Here is a 17,671-nt window from a genome sequence, read left to right as displayed (position 1 = left end):
CTCATAAAGCATCCAGTGGGAAACGTAGTTCCATGGTCCCACGCTGACCGTTGCCGTGGCGTTGCTGAAGGGCCTGTAGAAGATTTTACAACAGGGGTCCCCAACCACCGGGCTGCGGCCCGGTACCGGTCCGTGAGGCATTTCTTACCGGGCCGCAAAGAAAGAACAACTAATGTATACAATTTCCGTTGTATCGATTATTAGCTCTAAAAGGTGTTTTATTTTGAAAAACGACCGGATTTTCCCCAACGTAACAATCGCCTCTTGATACGTTGCTAAAAAAGCAGCCGTGAACTCGCGAAAATTAATAAAAAGAAACAAAAGTCTTTGGAGAGCTTCTTTGCCAAGGAGAAAAGTCCAACTGAGGAGGAAGAAGAGGAGGTGAGGACCTCCAAGAAGAGAAACCAGGACTAAGACTTAAAACTCGGGTATTAACAGCTGATTGGCTTCATTAACGAGCAATGAAGGGTTCAAAACTGCTTCGGCACACGTCCGCGAAAGAATTTCACGGCATGGAACCGGTCCGTGGCAGAAGAAAGGTTGGGAACCGCTGTTTTACAAGGCATGAACATTTTTCATGGTAAATCACGAATCGATTTATTCGCTATTGTCATTGAATGGATTCACAAACTAGAAATTATTTTCGGTGTAACATGAAAAAAAATAACGACGATAAAAAGCAAAACTACAGCGCTGTAAGGGACGCACTAAAAATAAATTACCGGTATGTTAAAAAAAAACATGAACACAGCAGCATCAAGAGTGGGTCCACAGATTTGTCCCGACAGCAGTAAAAAAGACACAATTACAGTGCAAATAGAACACGAAACATCTGTGTGATCAAAATGGAAACAGTATTTTGCTTTGGGTTCAGATTAGTCTCTGAATGTATTTATTATTTGTGCAAGCATCACACAAAAGACATTACAGGCATGTTATTGTGCATTTTAAATAGTTCCTAACTGATTTGTACTAAATAAATTATTTTCAGAATAAATGTGCTTCAAATTCTCGGATTATCCAAGTAGTCTTATAAATATTTAACTTAAATTACACATTCAACCATTGCTCAATCAATGCTGATGGGTTATTGGGGAACGGTATGTGAGAGACCCAATCAAAGGGCCTCAGCGCCTCGCTGCGTAGACGGACCCCAGCAGGCACAGCCACAGTGACGATGACGGGCTCAGCGCCGGACCAGCGTTGGGTTCGATGGAATGATAACACTTGCCCACATTGCCTATTTTATCGACTGCAACAAACTCAACATCACGTGAGCAGCAGGAGAATCTGAACTGTGCGCGGACGACAGGGTCGCTCAGGGGGCTGTGCGTGAAGTTCCCGATGCCCTGGCGCAGAGCGATGCTGTCTATCCCAGTGCCGTTTCCATCGGTGAGGTTGGCCAGGAGATCCCACTCGAACAGGTCGCACACAGACATGTCCTGCGGGCAGTTGTCATACAGCACGCTGACGATTTCACACCGAGGAGCTTGGAAATCTGTAATCTGGAAATATTCAAGCACAAGAGCAACGATGGGATTTCTGTCGCGACGTGAAAACTCCATCATGATGTGTCTTCCTCATTCTAGATGTGTAATCTAGAAAACCAACGGTTACCTTGGTAACAACAGACAGCGTCAAAACAATGTAGTTGTTGTCGATGCCGTCAGGTGATTTGACTTCTATGGTCAGCGTGACATCAGTTCCTGAAGGCGTGTCCTCAGGTGGTGTAATGCTCAAAGTAGCGTTAGCGTATTCTCCCGATAACAAGTCCAGGCTGTCGGGAGAACAGGAATGAGTGGCGTGAGCCAAGTGGAAAAGTCAGCAGCTAGCATCCTCACCGTGTTAGAAAGGTAAGCCGTTTCAGCATGAAACTGGAGCAACCAAAGGTTCTCTCGTTCTACACTTTACTCTGGATGAACGGCCAAAGGAATAATGATGGTAGTAATGATAATGCCCGACAGCTGGAATGGGATGACTTCAGATCAGAGACGTGGCTGCTTTCTCTCACCTGGATGGGAAGACCATGGGGAAGGTCCTGTCGTTTCTGGCATTAACTGCGTAAGGGCCTCCGGCGCCGCGGCTGATGACGCTGAAGGGGACTTCAAAGACCTCCCCTGGCTCCACGCTGCTGCTTATTGCAGCCTAGACATCAATGGAGGTGAAGAAGAGAAGGATCAGACCATCATGCTGGAGCTGAAGGCCCTTTAAAGGAAATCTAAAGGGGCACACCGACCTGGATGTTCACCCTGGAGACGGACATCAGGGTTGTTGACTGCCTCTGGTATTGGCTGTTTGACAGTTTGTCCTGTCCTCTCAGGAAGACCACGAACTCCCCCTCAGGGACGGCATCCACAGTCACCAGGATCTCTCCATTGCCCATTTCAGTTAGTGTGCTGTTGCTCACACCTTCGGAGCTAGAAACAGTGACCAGGCCAACGTCTTCGATAGAGATGGAGGACGGCCCTTTCCGTCCCATCGCTGTGACCATCAGGTTGGCTGGCTGGCCTGGGGTTCCGGGCGTGGCGGGGGAAAGACGAAGAAGAAGACAATCAGTGATGTGGAAACGCCGCCCGGCTCCATCAGCGCGGATGTTTTTGTCCTGTCTCATTGTTTCTGTTAGAGTGAAGGGACGTTAGGTTTGACTTCTCCAGGTGTGATGAGGCAGCCCATTTACCATCTGGCTCCAGGAGCATCCAGGATTTATCTGCACACCTACTAACCCAGCATCCCCTTTTCACCTGTCTTGGACTTCATGTGAAATCATTTGATGCTAAAACCAAAACGACCCTTTAAAAAGTGCCATAAATAGAAATAGAAATAGAACATTCCATGCAGTATTAATGATTATGCGTTATCTCTTCGTTTACAAGGTCGATTTAAGGTTGTGTAACGTTAAACGGTAACTTCAGTGCATGTCGTTTACCTGCTTGTGGACGCCCACTGAGAACTGCATAACCCGGGTGAGGTCCCCCAAAGCGCTCCACAAAGTCATAAATAAAGGTGATCATACTCTGTCCTGGAAGCACAAGTACACACCGTAAGTACACACCAATTCCTTAACATTTTAGTTAGTTCATTTAGCCCGTTGTATGCTAAACCAAGCTAACTGGGAGCGATACTGAGCTTGTCTTACCTGTGATTTTAACGGTGTACAGTTCTCTGGACTTGATGTTTATCTGCCAGCTTCCTGTCTCCTGTTGAGCATTGAGAGACATTCTCCTCAGGTTGCCGACTGTCTGGATGCTCCCCAGGTTCCCGCTGGCCTCGCCGTGGCTCTGGCTCACGCCTGACATTTCATAAAGAATCATTATCGATATGAATTCCGTGTATTTCTGTTAGCCAGTCACGCTGCTTTGACGACTCTGTTACCAGAGGGGTTGGTCAGGGTGAAAGTGATGGATGTTCCCGTGATGTAGATGGTGACGTTTTTCAGGGATTCATCCAGTGTGAAGGGGAAGGTCTCATCTTTCCCAGGGTTCATATCTCGTTGAAGAACTGTCACCTGATGGAGCGTGAAATGAAAGACTTTGTTTTTAAACTGCTTCATCCACAAAGCGGAACGTCCTCCCAGAACTGCAAGTTTTACCAGCGCTGAGGTCGACGTGTCCAGGATGATTTCTGTGGCCTGGGACAGCTCACCCTTAGACACCTGGATGGCCTGGCCTCCAGAGGTCAGAGCCAGGTCCTTGTAATCTTGAAAGGAAGCTCTGAGGGAACGACGCTTCCTGTAGCGGGACCCAGTCATGAAGAACGAAACCTGTTGAGGTCACAATGCGTGAGGTGAGGTCATCGGTGATGTCATCGGTGATGCCGTCATTTACCGTTGACTTGGTGCTCCGGATGAGGGCAACAATGGTGTCTTTAAGGTGGATGTCTTTCGCTGTTGCATCAGTGAAGACGTAGATGTGAGAGGAGGGAGGGGCGCCAGTGAGAGCCAGCTGGAGGAAGAGAATGGACCCGGTCAGTCCGTGGCGCCGCCCTTACACGCCGCTTCATCGTCTTCGTACCTGAAGTCCTGACATGCACATCTCAGGGTAATCGCCGCCTCCTGTCGGTCTGAGCGCCGAGATTTCACGTTTCATCTGGTCAGGATCTGTTGTCCTGAACACGGGTCCAAAAGCTGACCCAAAGCGAACACAGGACGAGAACTGACTCACCTTTGCTTTGAAGTATTTTGTGTTCAATGCTTCTCTCTGTAAATCACGTTTCCTGCTATAGAACTAGAGTTTTAACAACAGGCAGTGCTTAAAGAAACATGTTCCTACCGGGGTCGTTGAAGGGCACCAGGATGTACTCAGAAGGCTCATCTTGTGTTCCCTTCTTTGCTTCAATAAGTAGATGAATTACCCTCTTGGCTTCTCCAATGTCATCCGACATACTGCCAGTAGTGTCGATAACAAAGCAGACGACGGAGGAGCGGGCGATCCCCATCATCCTGTGAGCACCAGAGAGAGAGAGGGCGAGGGGCCTCCCCGTTCATTACGATCACCGCGTAATGTGACTCGTTCAGGTCCGACTGGACTTACCTCAGGAAGCCGTTGTCCCCAGCAGCAAGCCGGATGTCTTCCAGCAGCTGCCGGCTGGCCACCGTGGCCACACGTACAGCGGCATCATGGAGGACATGGTTGTCGGGGCGACGCTCGTCTTTGCTGATGCCCCCACGAGGAACTACGTCGCTACTTAGGTCACCTTCACCGCCATGGCTGCATTTACCTGGGGTGGGAAGGAGGACACTTAATGAAGCCCCTTAAATTAGAGACATCTGGTCTGTGCAAAGGGAATAAAGTCGATCTAACGGGAACAGCTGTTCTGTCTGGCGTCTACCTTTGGGCTTGGCATCAGAGAAGATCCCCATGTAGCCTGATGTGAGCAGCTTCTTCTCCAGGATGACGGGCAGGATGGGGTTGGGGCAGGTTCCACTGCTGCAGTGGCTGCAGGTGGGCTCGGCCACACCTTCACAAGCAAAGTCACGTCACAAAACACATTCCACCCCAGCAGAGTGGGTAAAGGGGGCGTCGCCTCGTTACGGCGCGAACGCCGGGACAGCAAGGTTCACGCTAATGCACACGCAGCAACGAGCCAATCAGAATGCAGAGAGAGGCCTTTGGTTTGGCTGTGTGTGTGTGTGTGTGGGGGGGGGGGCAGCAGCACACACCTGCCAGGTTGTCCAGGGGCAGGTCCAGGCGGATGAGGTTCTCATGCGGCTCTTCGTAGCCCAGCTCCACCCAGTTGCTGTGGCTGTAGAAGTCCTGACGGAAACAACGAGCATGTTCACACGTCCCTGTTTGTCCCTCGTCCTCGTCCTCGTCCTCTCTGCTCTCACCTGCAAGGTGTGAAGGACTCGACCGAGTGTTCCTCTGGCAGCTTTGAAGTTCTCAGAGCGAATGCTAGCCTTAATGGCCACCATGCCCTCGACGATCAGCGCACGTCCTTCCTGAAAGGCCTCCGAGTTGAAGTGGTGTGGAGCACTGGAGACATCAGTGAGAGCGTGTTTCAGTAAATCAGGGACGCTGGAAAGGTCCAATCGGTTCGTCTCTTTCCAACCTATTGACGAAGTCTCGGTCCACCAGTCCGTTCTGGACGTAGATTTCTTGAAGAGCAGTGTGAAACTTGGCACCGGACACATCTCCTGTCGCTTTGGGGCCCAGACAGGCCTGGACCAGTTCCTCGGGGGATGGACCCTGTCCCCAGAGGCCAAAGGCTAGAGGTTAAAGGTCACACAAAGCGCCTCTTAAGAAAGGGCTGCTTTAAGAATGCGTTTTAAAACGTCTCTATCTTCGGTGCGCAAAGTCTAATTCAAAGTTGATTTAACTTTATGTTTCTCTTATCTTTGCTATAAAACCAGATCAGGTTTGCTACTCACAGCCATTTGAGTACCACGAGTACTTCCCCTGTACTCTGCTGTGTTATACAGCAGCAGAGTACCACGAGTACTTCCCCTGTACTCTGCTGTGTTATACAGCAGCAGAGTACCACGAGTACTTCCCCTGTACTCTGCTGTGTTATACAGCAACAGAGTACCAAGAGTACTTCCCCGGTACTCTGTTGTGTTCTACAGCAGCAGAGTACCACGAGTACTTCCCCGGTACTCTGTTGTGTTATACAGCAACAGAGTACCATGAGTATTTCCCCTGTACTATGTTGTGTTATACAGCAACAGAGTACCATGAGTATTTCCCCTGTACTATGTTGTGTTCTACAGCAACAGAGTACCACGAGTACTTCCCCGGTACTCTGTTGTGTTCTACAGCAACAGAGTACCATGAGTATTTCGCCTGTACTCTGCTGTGTTATACAGCAACAGAGTACCACGAGTACTTCCCCGGTACTCTGTTGTGTTCTACAGCAGCAGAGTACCACGAGTACTTCCCCTGTACTCTGCTGTGTTATACAGCAACAGAGTACCAAGAGTACTTCCCCGGTACTCTGTTGTGTTCTACAGCAGCAGAGTACCACGAGTACTTCCCCGGTACTCTGTTGTGTTATACAGCAACAGAGTACCATGAGTATTTCCCCTGTACTATGTTGTGTTATACAGCAACAGAGTACCATGAGTATTTCCCCTGTACTATGTTGTGTTCTACAGCAACAGAGTACCACGAGTACTTCCCCGGTACTCTGTTGTGTTCTACAGCAACAGAGTACCATGAGTATTTCCCCTGTACTATGTTGTGTTCTACAGCAGCAGAGTACCACGAGTACTTCCCCGGTACTCTGTTGTGTTCTACAGCAGCAGAGTACCACGAGTATTTCCCCGGTACTCTGTTGTGTTCTACAGCAGCAGAGTACCACGAGTACTTCCCCGGTACTCTGTTGTGTTCTACAGCAGCAGAGTACCACGAGTACTTCCCCGGTACTCTGTTGTGTTTCACAGCAGCAGCGTACCACGAGTATTTCCCCTGTACTCTGTTGTGTTCTACAGCAGCAGAGTACCACGAGTACTTCCCCGGTACTCTGTTGTGTTCTACAGCAGCAGAGTACCACGAGTACTTCCCCGGTACTCTGTTGTGTTTCACAGCAGCAGCGTACCACAAGTACTTCCCCGGTACTCTGTTGTGTTCTACAGCAGCAGAGTACCATGAGTACTTCCCCGGTACTCTGTTGTGTTCTACAGCAGCAGAGTACCACGAGTACTTCCCCGGTACTCTGTTGTGTTCTACAGCAGCAGAGTACCACGAGTACTTCCCCGGTACTCTGTTGTGTTCTACAGCAGCAGCGTACCACGAGTACTTCCCCGGTACTCTGTTGTGTTCTACAGCAGCAGCGTACCACGAGTACTTCCCCGGTACTCTGTTGTGTTCTACAGCAGCAGAGTACCACGAGTACTTCCCCGGTACTCTGTTGTGTTCTACAGCAGCAGCGTACCACGAGTACTTCCCCGGTACTCTGTTGTGTTCTACAGCAGCAGCGTACCACGAGTACTTCCCCGGTACTCTGTTGTGTTCTACAGCAGCAGAGTACCACGAGTACTTCCCCGGTACTCTGTTGTGTTCTACAGCAGCAAAGTACCACGAGTACTTCCCCGGTACTCTGTTGTGTTCTACAGCAGCAGAGTACCACGAGTACTTCCCCGGTACTCTGTTGTGTTCTACAGCAGCAGAGTACCACGAGTACTTCCCCGGTACTCTGTTGTGTTCTACAGCAGCAGAGTACCACGAGTACTTCCCCGGTACTCTGTTGTGTTCTACAGCAGCAGAGTACCACGAGTACTGCCCCGGTACTCTGTTGTGTTCTACAGCAGCAGCGTACCACGAGTACTTCCCCGGTACTCTGTTGTGTTCTACAGCAGCAGAGTACCACGAGTACTTCCCCGGTACTCTGTTGTGTTCTACAGCAGCAGAGTACCACGAGTACTTCCCCGGTACTCTGTTGTGTTCTACAGCAGCAGCGTGATTGTCTGACTGACGTCACAACGATTCGTTTTGTGACGTGACTCTTGCCCGTATGAAAACAACGAGACCTCTGGGGACCACGAATGTCCTCTGGGGACCACGAATGTCCTCTGGGGACCACGAATGTCTCCAGAACTTGTCGCACCAATTGTTGTGACGGTTTGAGAAGCGAATGAGACCAGCCGTTTCTCATTTTGCTGCCACAGAGCTGGATCAATGATTTGCAGGGGACGTTTCTCGGCCGTGTCCCCGTCAGCCTGGTGCTGTGATCACTTTATGTGTCTGTCTCATGACTTGACTCTGTTCCGCCCTACCGTGGGTTTGAACTCATGACCGGACGCCTCGGCCACCGCCCGGCACGTCTCCGTCACCGTCTGCAGCAGAGCCGTCCCCGTCATGCTGATGTGAGTGGACGTCCCACCCCCGATGGGGACAAAGGCCGTTGTTGGCCCTGATAAGGCCAAAGCCAGCAGGGCAATGCCCAGCAATGAAGCCATAACTGATCTACAGGAAGACAAGAATGATTGGCTAAATTATAGCGGACTCATTTAGATATTATTATTATTGCTTAAGGAGCCTGGAAGAATCATTAAATCAGAGACTTAAGTCCAACACGTCCAACGAAACATCAAATCAGTGTAAAACCAAAACACAGCAATCTAGAAAAGCCCCCAGAGAGCGCAGACCCCCCCGAACTGGATCCACACCGTCCACACGGTGATCTGGATCAGCACCAGAAGGTTCTACATTGTTCTCGGTATCTTGGATATCCGGATGAAATTCAGTGTAAGATTTTTTGAAGCTCCATTGACTGCAATGTTAACGACAATTTCAAAGTGAGCCAGAATCTCTTCTGGATCAGCACCAACTGTTCCTGGTACCGTTCCGTCCTTTTTGTGTTCCGTCTTCCTGCCGGGCGGGGCAACGCTTTGCTGCCGTTTCAGGCTTTTAGCTGAACTGTTTCTGTGTGAAGGCCAGATGTTGTGTAGCAGATGTTGTGTAGCAGATGTTGTGTAGCAGATGTTGTGTAGCAGATGTGTAGCAGATGTGTAGCAGATGTTGTGTAGCAGATGTTGTGTAGCAGATGTTTAGCAGAAGGAGAATGGGCCGACGCGCTCCAACAAATCACTTCACTTTTATTGCACAGATTTCTAATTGATCGCGTCAAAAGTCAAAGGAAATACACGGCAGCTTCCAAAACATCACGTCAAACATGGTGTCAACTAATTTGTTATATATATTTGATCAGATCCAAATTAAGCATCAATATATTGTTGATATATTTCAAGTGTCAATGTACCACCTGGAGAATACCGATACTATGAAGTAAGAGATTATACAGAGAGCGGTTTTCTTTTTAAGAGCTCTATTTCTAAGATGAGCGACTGTTTTCTCATGTCAGCGTAATAACAAACGGAACTGTTACCTGTTGTCCTGCTGCCGGGACCGCAGTGACACCTGTAGAAGAACCCCCCCCCCCCCGTCTAGAGCCGATATATACGGAGCTTTATGATGGGTGGGGGCAGCATTTACTGGTAGCAGCCCTGTGCTATCGAGATTGAACGTAATCTGTGTCATGATGGATAGGCTCGGCCGTAAAGGAAGGCGGGGCCACACCGAACATCAAGGTGCTCAGTGCTGCCAAAGGCCGGGCAGGTGAGGATGTAACGGGATTCCCCGTCCTCAGCGTTCAGCCCGATGACTCAGGCAGGTCGTTGAGACTTTGTACTAGTTTGTTTTCAACATGTCAGTTGGCATGGCAACTGTGTTTTGATTCATGTCATGTTCCGGAATGGTTTAGTCAAGCTGTCCAGGAAGTCGGAGGAGATCGTCATCTCTGTTGATGCTTTTCTGTGACTTTAGTGACTTATCTTTGGAAACACACCTTTGCTTCAAACCGTGTTCCATTGATTACCTCCTGATTGATTGGTGGGACAAACCGTGTTTGATTGATTACCTCCTGATTGATTGGTGGGACAAACCGTGTTTGATTGATTACCTCCTGATTGATTGGTGGGACAAACCGTGTTTGATTGATTACCTCCTGATTGATTGGTGGGACAATCCGTGTTTGATTGATTACCTCCTGATTGATTGGTGGGACAAACCGTGTTTGATTGATTACCTCCTGATTGATTGGTGGGACAAACCGTGTTTGATTGATTACCTCCTGATTGATTGGTGGGACAAACCATGTTTGATTGATTACCTCCTGATTGATTGGTGGGACAAACCGTGTTTCGTTGATTACCTCCTGATTGATTGGTGGGACAAACCGTGTTTGATTGATTACCTCCTGATTGATTGGTGGGACAAACCGTGTTTGATTGATTACCTCCTGATTGATTGGTGGGACAAACCGTGTTTGATTGATTACCTCCTGATTGATTGGTGGGACAAACCGTGTTTCGTTGATTACCTCCTGATTGATTGGTGGGACAAACCGTGTTTGATTGATTACCTCCTGATTGATTGGTGGGACAAACCGTGTTTGATTGATTACCTCCTGATTGATTGGTGGGACAAACCGTGTTTGATTGATTACCTCCTGATTGATTGGTGGGACAAACCGTGTTTGATTGATTACCTCCTGATTGATTGGTGGGACAAACCGTGTTTGATTGATTACCTCCTGATTGATTGGTGGGACAAACCGTGTTTGATTGATTACCTCCTGATTGATTGGTGGGACAAACCGTGTTTGATTGATTACCTCCTGATTGATTGGTGGGACAAACCATGTTTGATTGATTACCTCCTGATTGATTGGTGGGACAAACCGTGTTTCGTTGATTACCTCCTGATTGATTGGTGGGACAAACCGTGTTTGATTGATTATCTCCTGATTGATTGGTGGGACAAACCGTGTTTGATTGATTACCTCCTGATTGATTGGTGGGACAAACCGTGTTTGATTGATTACCTCCTGATTGATTGGTGGGACAAACCGTGTTTCGTTGATTACCTCCTGATTGATTGGTGGGACAAACCGTGTTTGATTGATTACCTCCTGATTGATTGGTGGGACAAACCGTGTTTTGTTGATTACCTCCTGATTGATTGGTGGGACAAACCGTGTTTGATTGATTACCTCCTGATTGATTGGTGGGACAAACCGTGTTTGATTGATTACCTCCTGATTGATTGGTGGGACAAACCGTGTTTGATTGATTACCTCCTGATTGATTGGTGGGACAAACCGTGTTTGATTGATTACCTCCTGATTGATTGGTGGGACAAACCGTGTTTTGTTGATTACCTCCTGATTGATTGGTGGGACAAACCGTGTTTGATTGATTACCTCCTGATTGATTGGTGGGACAAACCGTGTTTGATTGATTACCTCCTGATTGATTGGTGGGACAAACCGTGTTTGATTGATTACCTCCTGATTGATTGGTGGGACAAACCGTGTTTGATTGATTACCTCCTGATTGAATGTGTTGCCAGACTTTACTGTAGAAAAATGAAAATTATTTTAATTAGATCTCGTTCAACTTTCTGTTTGGATTTTACTTTTGAATTGTGTTTCTTCCACCTTGCTTCAGGATAAGAGATGAACTGGAGCGTTGGTCTCAGGTGATGTTCACCACCAGATGGCGACATGCACTTTGCTGTTGTGTTCCAGACACAGCATGTCGAGATGTCTGTGTCTGGACCTTATCATTTGTAATGCATCGTCATGGAAACTGCAGCACCGTTTGACGTCTCAGGAGAACCTGTCCACACAAGTTCAGCCATGGTATGATGCTGAGACACGTAGGACAGACGGTGACATCACACACGTCACATTTCAGTCGCCATTCTTCTTCTCTCCCCTACCCGTCTGAACTGAAATGTACCACACGTCCAGGAAGCGAGGACAGGTAAGCCGGCGTCTCAGCGTTCATGGGCGTGTCTGGATTTATGGGTGTGTCCACATGGAAGATAAATAGACAGCAGGAATGAAGGTGAATGCTATTTTCCTCTCTGCTGTGAGTGGACCAAACACCAGGTGAGTTTTAGACACTCTTGTAGCACCGTAATGATTGTAGCTGCCGTCATGTTAGCATCACGGTTCAGAGCTTTCATAGTTGTCCTCTACTGGCTACCTTCTTTCAGTTCTTTCAGCGGTTCATCAGGTCAAGAACCTGCAGGTTTCATTCACAACCGCCCTAGAATCGAACGGTTCGAGTTCTGCTGAAACTGTTTTAGAGAGGTGTTGATGACTCGAATATGATGTAATAATCCCAATTCAATAAGCAGCATGCCACAAAAGGCTGAGGCAGTTGTGTTCGTCAGACTCTGGCGTTCACAATCAAAGTGAGAATCATCTGAAGAACTCAGAAAATCGGATAAATTAGATGCAGAAAATCTTGAGAAGAAACTCCAAACGTCCGAACCTGCACTGAGTGACTTTCAGTGAGGAGGTGCAACCGGGGATGAGCCATGTCAGCTGTTATGGACAGATTTCTTAATGTGTCTGCGTTCATGTCCAGACTAGTGCAGAGGTAGCGCTGGCCTCATCTGTGGAGTCATGGTAAGGGAAACGTGTGCGGCCACGCCCACACACAGGTAACACTTTAAAGGTCACATATTCTACCCTTTTTCCACAAGTTAATGCAGTTCCAAAACACTTATATGAAATCTGTGTGACAGTTTGTAGTCCAAACAGATGCTGCAGGACAGCGTCCCTCATTTCTGTCTCACACAGATGCTGCAGGACAGCGTCCCTCATTTCTGTCTCACACAGATGCTGCAGGACAGCGTCCCTCATTTCTGTCTCACACAGATGCTGCAGGACAGCGTCCCTCATTTCTGTCTCACACAGATGCTGCAGGACAGCGTCCCTCATTTCTGTCTCACACAGATGCTGCAGGACAGCGTCCCTCATTTCTGTCTCACACAGATGCTGCAGGACAGCGTCCCTCATTTCTGTCTCACACAGATGCTGCAGCACAGCGTCCCTCATGTCTGTCTCAAACAGATGCTGCAGGACAGCGTCCCTCATTTCTGTCTCACACAGCTGCTGCAGGACAGCGTCCCTCATTTCTGTCTCAAACAGATGCTGCAGGACAGCGTCCCTCATTTCTGTCTCACACAGATGCTGCAGGACAGCGTCCCTCATTTCTGTCTCAAACAGATGCTGCAGGACAGCGTCCCTCATTTCTGTCTCACACAGATGCTGCAGCACAGCGTCCCTCATGTCTGTCTCAAACAGATGCTGCAGGACAGCGTCCCTCATTTCTGTCTCACACAGCTGCTGCAGGACAGCGTCCCTCATTTCTGTCTCAAACAGATGCTGCAGGACAGCGTCCCTCATTTCTGTCTCACACAGATGCTGCAGGACAGCGTCCCTCATTTCTGTCTCAAACAGATGCTGCAGGACAGCGTCCCTCATTTCTGTCTCACACAGATGCTGCAGGACAGCGTCCCTCATTTCTGTCTCAAACAGATGCTGCAGGACAGCGTCCCTCATTTCTGTCTCAAACAGATGCTGCAGGACAGCGTCCCTCATTTCTGTCTCAAACAGATGCTGCAGGACAGCGTCCCTCATTTCTGTCTCACACAGATGCTGCAGGACAGCGTCCCTCATTTCTGTCTCACACAGATGCTGCAGGACAGCGTCCCTCATTTCTGTCTCAAACAGATGCTGCAGGACAGCGTCCCTCATTTCTGTCTCAAACAGATGCTGCAGGACAGCGTCCCTCATTTCTGTCTCAAACAGATGCTGCAGGACAGCGTCCCTCATTTCTGTCTCACACAGATGCTGCAGGACAGCGTCCCTCATTTCTGTCTCACACAGATGCTGCAGGACAGCGTCCCTCTTTCCTGTCTCACACAGATGCTGCAGGACAGCGTCCCTCATTTCTGTCTCACACAGATGCTGCAGGACAGCGTTCCTCATTTCTGTCTCAAACAGATGCTGCAGGACAGCGTCCCTCATTTCTGTCTCAAACAGATGCTGCAGGACAGCGTCCCTCATTTCTGTCTCACACAGATGCTGCAGGACAGCGTCCCTCTTTCCTGTCTCACACAGATGCTGCAGGACAGCGTCCCTCTTTCCTGTCTCACACAGATGCTGCAGGACAGCGTCCCTCATTTCTGTCTCACACAGATGCTGCAGGACAGCGTCCCTCATTTCTGTCTCACACAGCTGCTGCAGGACAGCGTCCCTCATGTCTGTCTCAAACAGATGCTGCAGGACAGCGTCCCTCTTTCCTGTCTCACACAGCTCTGTCAGAAACGCCTCTGAATACGGAACCAAAACTAAATTCGCTACCATGGTAACCGTGAGCCGCCTTTTTTAGCACACACTAAAACATTTTTTGCAAGAACATAAACCAAAAATAAACTTTATCCACTCTGTTCTTCTTCTTCTTCTTCTTCTTCTTCTTCAATTCGTGCACGAGACACAGGTAGAGCTGGACGTGAATATTAGTGTAGAAACAAGGGAAAGGTGATTTATGTTCATAATATGTCCCCTTTAACTGAATAGATCAGTTCTTATTCTAGAATATTTATAAAGGATTAACTGTTCCACAGGTTTCCTACTTTGCGCCTCATGTAACTCTAACCCTAATATTGTCCTCCCTGCTCATGCAGTCAATTCAGATTTAACTATTTAGTTTGTCTTTAATGGTTCAGTTTGAGCTGATTCATATTATTATTTTAATACCTGCTTTACAGAACTGCACACCTGTATCCGCAGAGTTGGTGTTAGCTCTACTAACGAGCTGCTAGCATTGATTTAGCTGGATGCTGTTTTAAAGGGACATATCTGCCACTAGGGGTCTCTTCAGCAACAGGTAACCTCGTTGCATGGGATCATGGGGGCTGTTCTACCTTGTTAAACAAACAGCCAATGAAAATCTAGCTGAACAGACTGTGGCAGAAATGTTGACGGACGAGTTGCCGTCGTTAAAGCAAGCTTCCAGCCGCGCCTCCTCTTGTGACGGCGAAGGTAACTTGGAACCTAAAAATATTGTAGCTGAAAGCCTTTGGGATAACGTAAGTACACGACTCAGCAAAATACTTCACCGCCTTCCAGCACTGAGGCTGGCGGGCTGGTGCGTCCACCTGATGGTGGTTCAAATCCAGCTCTGACTGTCTGCATGTTGAAGTGTCCTTGAGCAAGACACTGAACCCCGAATGTCTCCCAGTGGGTCTGGCAGCACTGGAGGGTGTCGCCCACTGGAGGGTGAATGGGTGAATGTGTCTGAATGGGTGAATGTGAGGCCTCGTGTAAAGCGCTTTGAGCACCGCTCAGGTGGAAAAAGCGTTTTACAAGTCCAGAACATTTAACACGGCGTGCGTGAGATCCGTCCACAGGGACAGGTTCCGGCCTGTCGCGTTTACGTTCTTGTACCTGAACGCCGTAGTGTTTTAGTGTAACACAAGAAGGTAGCGCACACAACCCTTGTGGGTGTGTCCCAGGCGTTACTGCTTTGCTGTATCACCTGGAAGCCTGAGAGACGCGGTAGAGACGAATATAGGACACGTCCAAGATCCTGGATCCTGGAGCCCTTCCTTTGTTCCCCCTGAGGCTGGATTTGATCAGACATATTGGGCAATAAAGATAAACCAACCAACCGCACGCTGACGATGACGATGACGATGATGGTGCTCATTTCATTTGTCAGGGAGATACCAGCGGTGTGCAGGAGAGGGCAGGCCCGCAGCATCATCATCCTCACCTGGGATGTGTTTCTCACTGCTGATAACGACAGCCCGTTTCCTAATCGCTGCTGATTTCTCTTCTTTCAGAGCACAGATGGCGAACGTGTCCTTCCCTCTCGAGGCCTCCGGGGAACAGCTGTTCTGTCCTCTGCTGCAGGTCATGAGGAACCACAGCCTCAACACCAACACCAAGGCCAACATGGTGGTGGTCTGTTTCCACGGTCTGGTGTCCTGCCTGGGGATTTTGGAGAACGCCCTGGTTCTTTGGGTGGTGGGCTTCCGGCTGCGGCGCCGCACCGTGGCGTCGGTCTGGGTGCTCAACCTGGCCTTGTCGGACTTTCTGGCGACACTGACGCTCCCCCTCTTCACCTTCTACTTTAGCTCCTCGCATAGCTGGGTGCTCGGGACGCCGCTCTGCAAAATCCAGGCTTCCATCTTCTTCATCAATATGTTTGTGTCAGCCTTCCTGCTGGCAGCCATATCGCTGGATCGCTGGCTTCTGGCGGCGAAGCCGGTGTGGAGCCAGAATCATCGGTCGGTGGGCGGAGCCTGGAAGGTGTGCGCGCTGGGCTGGGTGTGGGCTGTAGCTAACACTTTGCCTTACTTCGTTTTCCGCTCTGTGACGGAGAAGGTCGACGGGAGGAAGCTGTGCTACCATGACTTCGCTCTGTACTCGACCTCTCCAGCCACTCTGCTGAGAGACTGCAATGTGAGGCAGGCAGGCACAGCCGTGTCCAAGTTGTTCCTGGCGTTCCTGTTTCCTGTGACGGTTATCGCCGGGAGCTACATCCAGATTTGTCTCGCCCTACGGCGCCGGAGCAGGAGTCGGAGGCAAAGCGTTAACAAGCCTGCGGATACGCTTCTTGTGTCAAGCAAAGATGTGGGATCTGGAGCTACGAGCAGAAAGCACCCCATCATCTTTCTCAGGACCCTGACCTTGGGTTCATCCTCATCTAAGCCCCCGGCTGACGTTCCCCTCCCGACATCTCACCACACCAATCCCGGTCAGCTGTCCCAGAGCTTCACCAAGATGGTGACCTCGGTGATCGCAGCGTTTGTCCTGTGTTGGGCTCCCTATCACATCTTCTGCATGATTGAAGTGATAGCCCAGTACCAGGTCACCAACACCAGTCTGGTGGAGGTGGGGCTGCCCATAGCCACGACCTTTGCCTTCTTGAATCCACTCTTGAACCCAGTCCTCTACGCCTTCAGCTGCCCAAACTTCTGCGTGAGAATACGGCAGAGTCTGTCGGCGGTGTTCGATGGCCTGGTGGAGGAAGGGGGGGGGCTGCTCATGGCTCCGGTGAGGAGTTTGAAGTCGCCTATCAGGAAGAGGAGCCACGACGCAGGCCAGGGAACGCTCGGGACACCGTAGACCACGACAACCATCTGAACCAGAACCTGCTCCCGATACCCTGGACGGGGTTAATGTTACATGTTGTGAGACGCTGTTTAATTCACTGCCAGGAAGGATAAGGACTGAACTTATTGTGATATTTAGGTGTTTTGTTTTGAAACAGAAAAACGTTCATGACATTTACATTAACGCTTTTATTAAATTTGTTTTAATTAAACAAGAGAAAGGTTTGAGGCCGAGCTATGTACAGAGTGGCCACCAGGTGGCAGCACTTCCACAATAACAAACGGACAAAATATAAAGTGGGATTATGCTTTTCAGGACCTGTAATCCAAGAGCATCTCAAATGTCTGACTATCTTTCTGATTGATTGGATTTGATCATTTTGATTGGCACAGCTGCCGCTTCTTCACATTCCGTGGGAAACATGGGAATGTGAGGAAGCTCCAGCTGAGGTGTAATGTAGGCCGCGGCAGAGTGGGATTAGCGGGATTAGCGCAGAGGTAGCTGTAATTTGTAGAGAATATCAGAGAATATAAAAACAGAGCAGGATTAAACTAGTTCCACTGAAATATAAAGCTCCACTCTCCTCTCAGCCATCCTATGCAGATTATCTCTCTCTCTCTCTCCCTCGCTCCCTCTCTCTTTCTCTCTCTTTCTCCCTTTCCCTCGCTCCCTCTCTCTTTCTCTCTCTCTCCCTCGCTCCCTCTCTCTTTCTCTCTCTTTCTCCCTTTCCCTCGCTCCCTCTCTCTTTCTCTCT

General features: G+C 49.2%; 2 protein-coding genes across 2 annotated transcripts; one reads left to right on the top strand and one right to left on the bottom strand.

Annotated features, from left to right (window-relative positions):
• Window positions 1-1,004: 1,004 nt before the first annotated feature.
• Window positions 1,005-8,392, bottom strand: vwa11 (von Willebrand factor A domain containing 11). The gene is made up of 17 exons (XM_068751187.1): window positions 8,210-8,392; window positions 5,548-5,684; window positions 5,327-5,471; window positions 5,159-5,252; window positions 4,828-4,956; window positions 4,530-4,716; window positions 4,269-4,438; window positions 4,011-4,123; window positions 3,825-3,941; window positions 3,590-3,760; window positions 3,373-3,505; window positions 3,137-3,289; window positions 2,927-3,019; window positions 2,237-2,508; window positions 2,012-2,145; window positions 1,618-1,777; window positions 1,005-1,505 (listed from the first exon to the last, which is right to left on the bottom strand). The coding sequence occupies exons 1-17, from the start codon at window positions 8,390-8,392 to the stop codon at window positions 1,128-1,130; spliced, it is 2,769 nt and encodes a 922-aa protein (XP_068607288.1). The 3' UTR covers window positions 1,005-1,127.
• A 7,256-nt stretch (window positions 8,393-15,648) lies between these two features.
• On the top strand, window positions 15,649-16,929 carry LOC137906634 (prostaglandin D2 receptor 2). Its single transcript, XM_068750922.1, has one exon. It carries the CDS (start codon window positions 15,649-15,651, stop codon window positions 16,927-16,929), a length of 1,281 nt encoding a protein of 426 aa, XP_068607023.1.
• The last annotated feature ends 742 nt before the right edge of the window (window positions 16,930-17,671 follow it).

Source organism: Brachionichthys hirsutus, chromosome 17 (assembly GCF_040956055.1).
Source record: "Brachionichthys hirsutus isolate HB-005 chromosome 17, CSIRO-AGI_Bhir_v1, whole genome shotgun sequence".
NCBI lineage: Eukaryota > Metazoa > Chordata > Actinopteri > Lophiiformes > Brachionichthyidae > Brachionichthys > Brachionichthys hirsutus.
Note: the sequence above shows the minus strand (reverse complement) of the source record. Positions and strands in the feature narration are given on the sequence as shown.

Coding starts and splice junctions, on each gene's coding strand:
- vwa11 (XM_068751187.1), bottom strand. CDS start 8,392: ATGGCTTCATTGCTGGGCATTGCCCTGCTGGCTTTGGCCTTATCAGGG. Junction 3,942..4,010: donor TGTGCATGTCAGGACTTCAG/GTACGAAGACGA, acceptor CTCTTCCTCCAG/CTGGCTCTCACTGGCGCCCC. Junction 1,506..1,617: donor CGCTGTCTGTTGTTACCAAG/GTAACCGTTGGT, acceptor GAATATTTCCAG/ATTACAGATTTCCAAGCTCC.
- LOC137906634 (XM_068750922.1), top strand. CDS start 15,649: ATGGCGAACGTGTCCTTCCCTCTCGAGGCCTCCGGGGAACAGCTGTTC.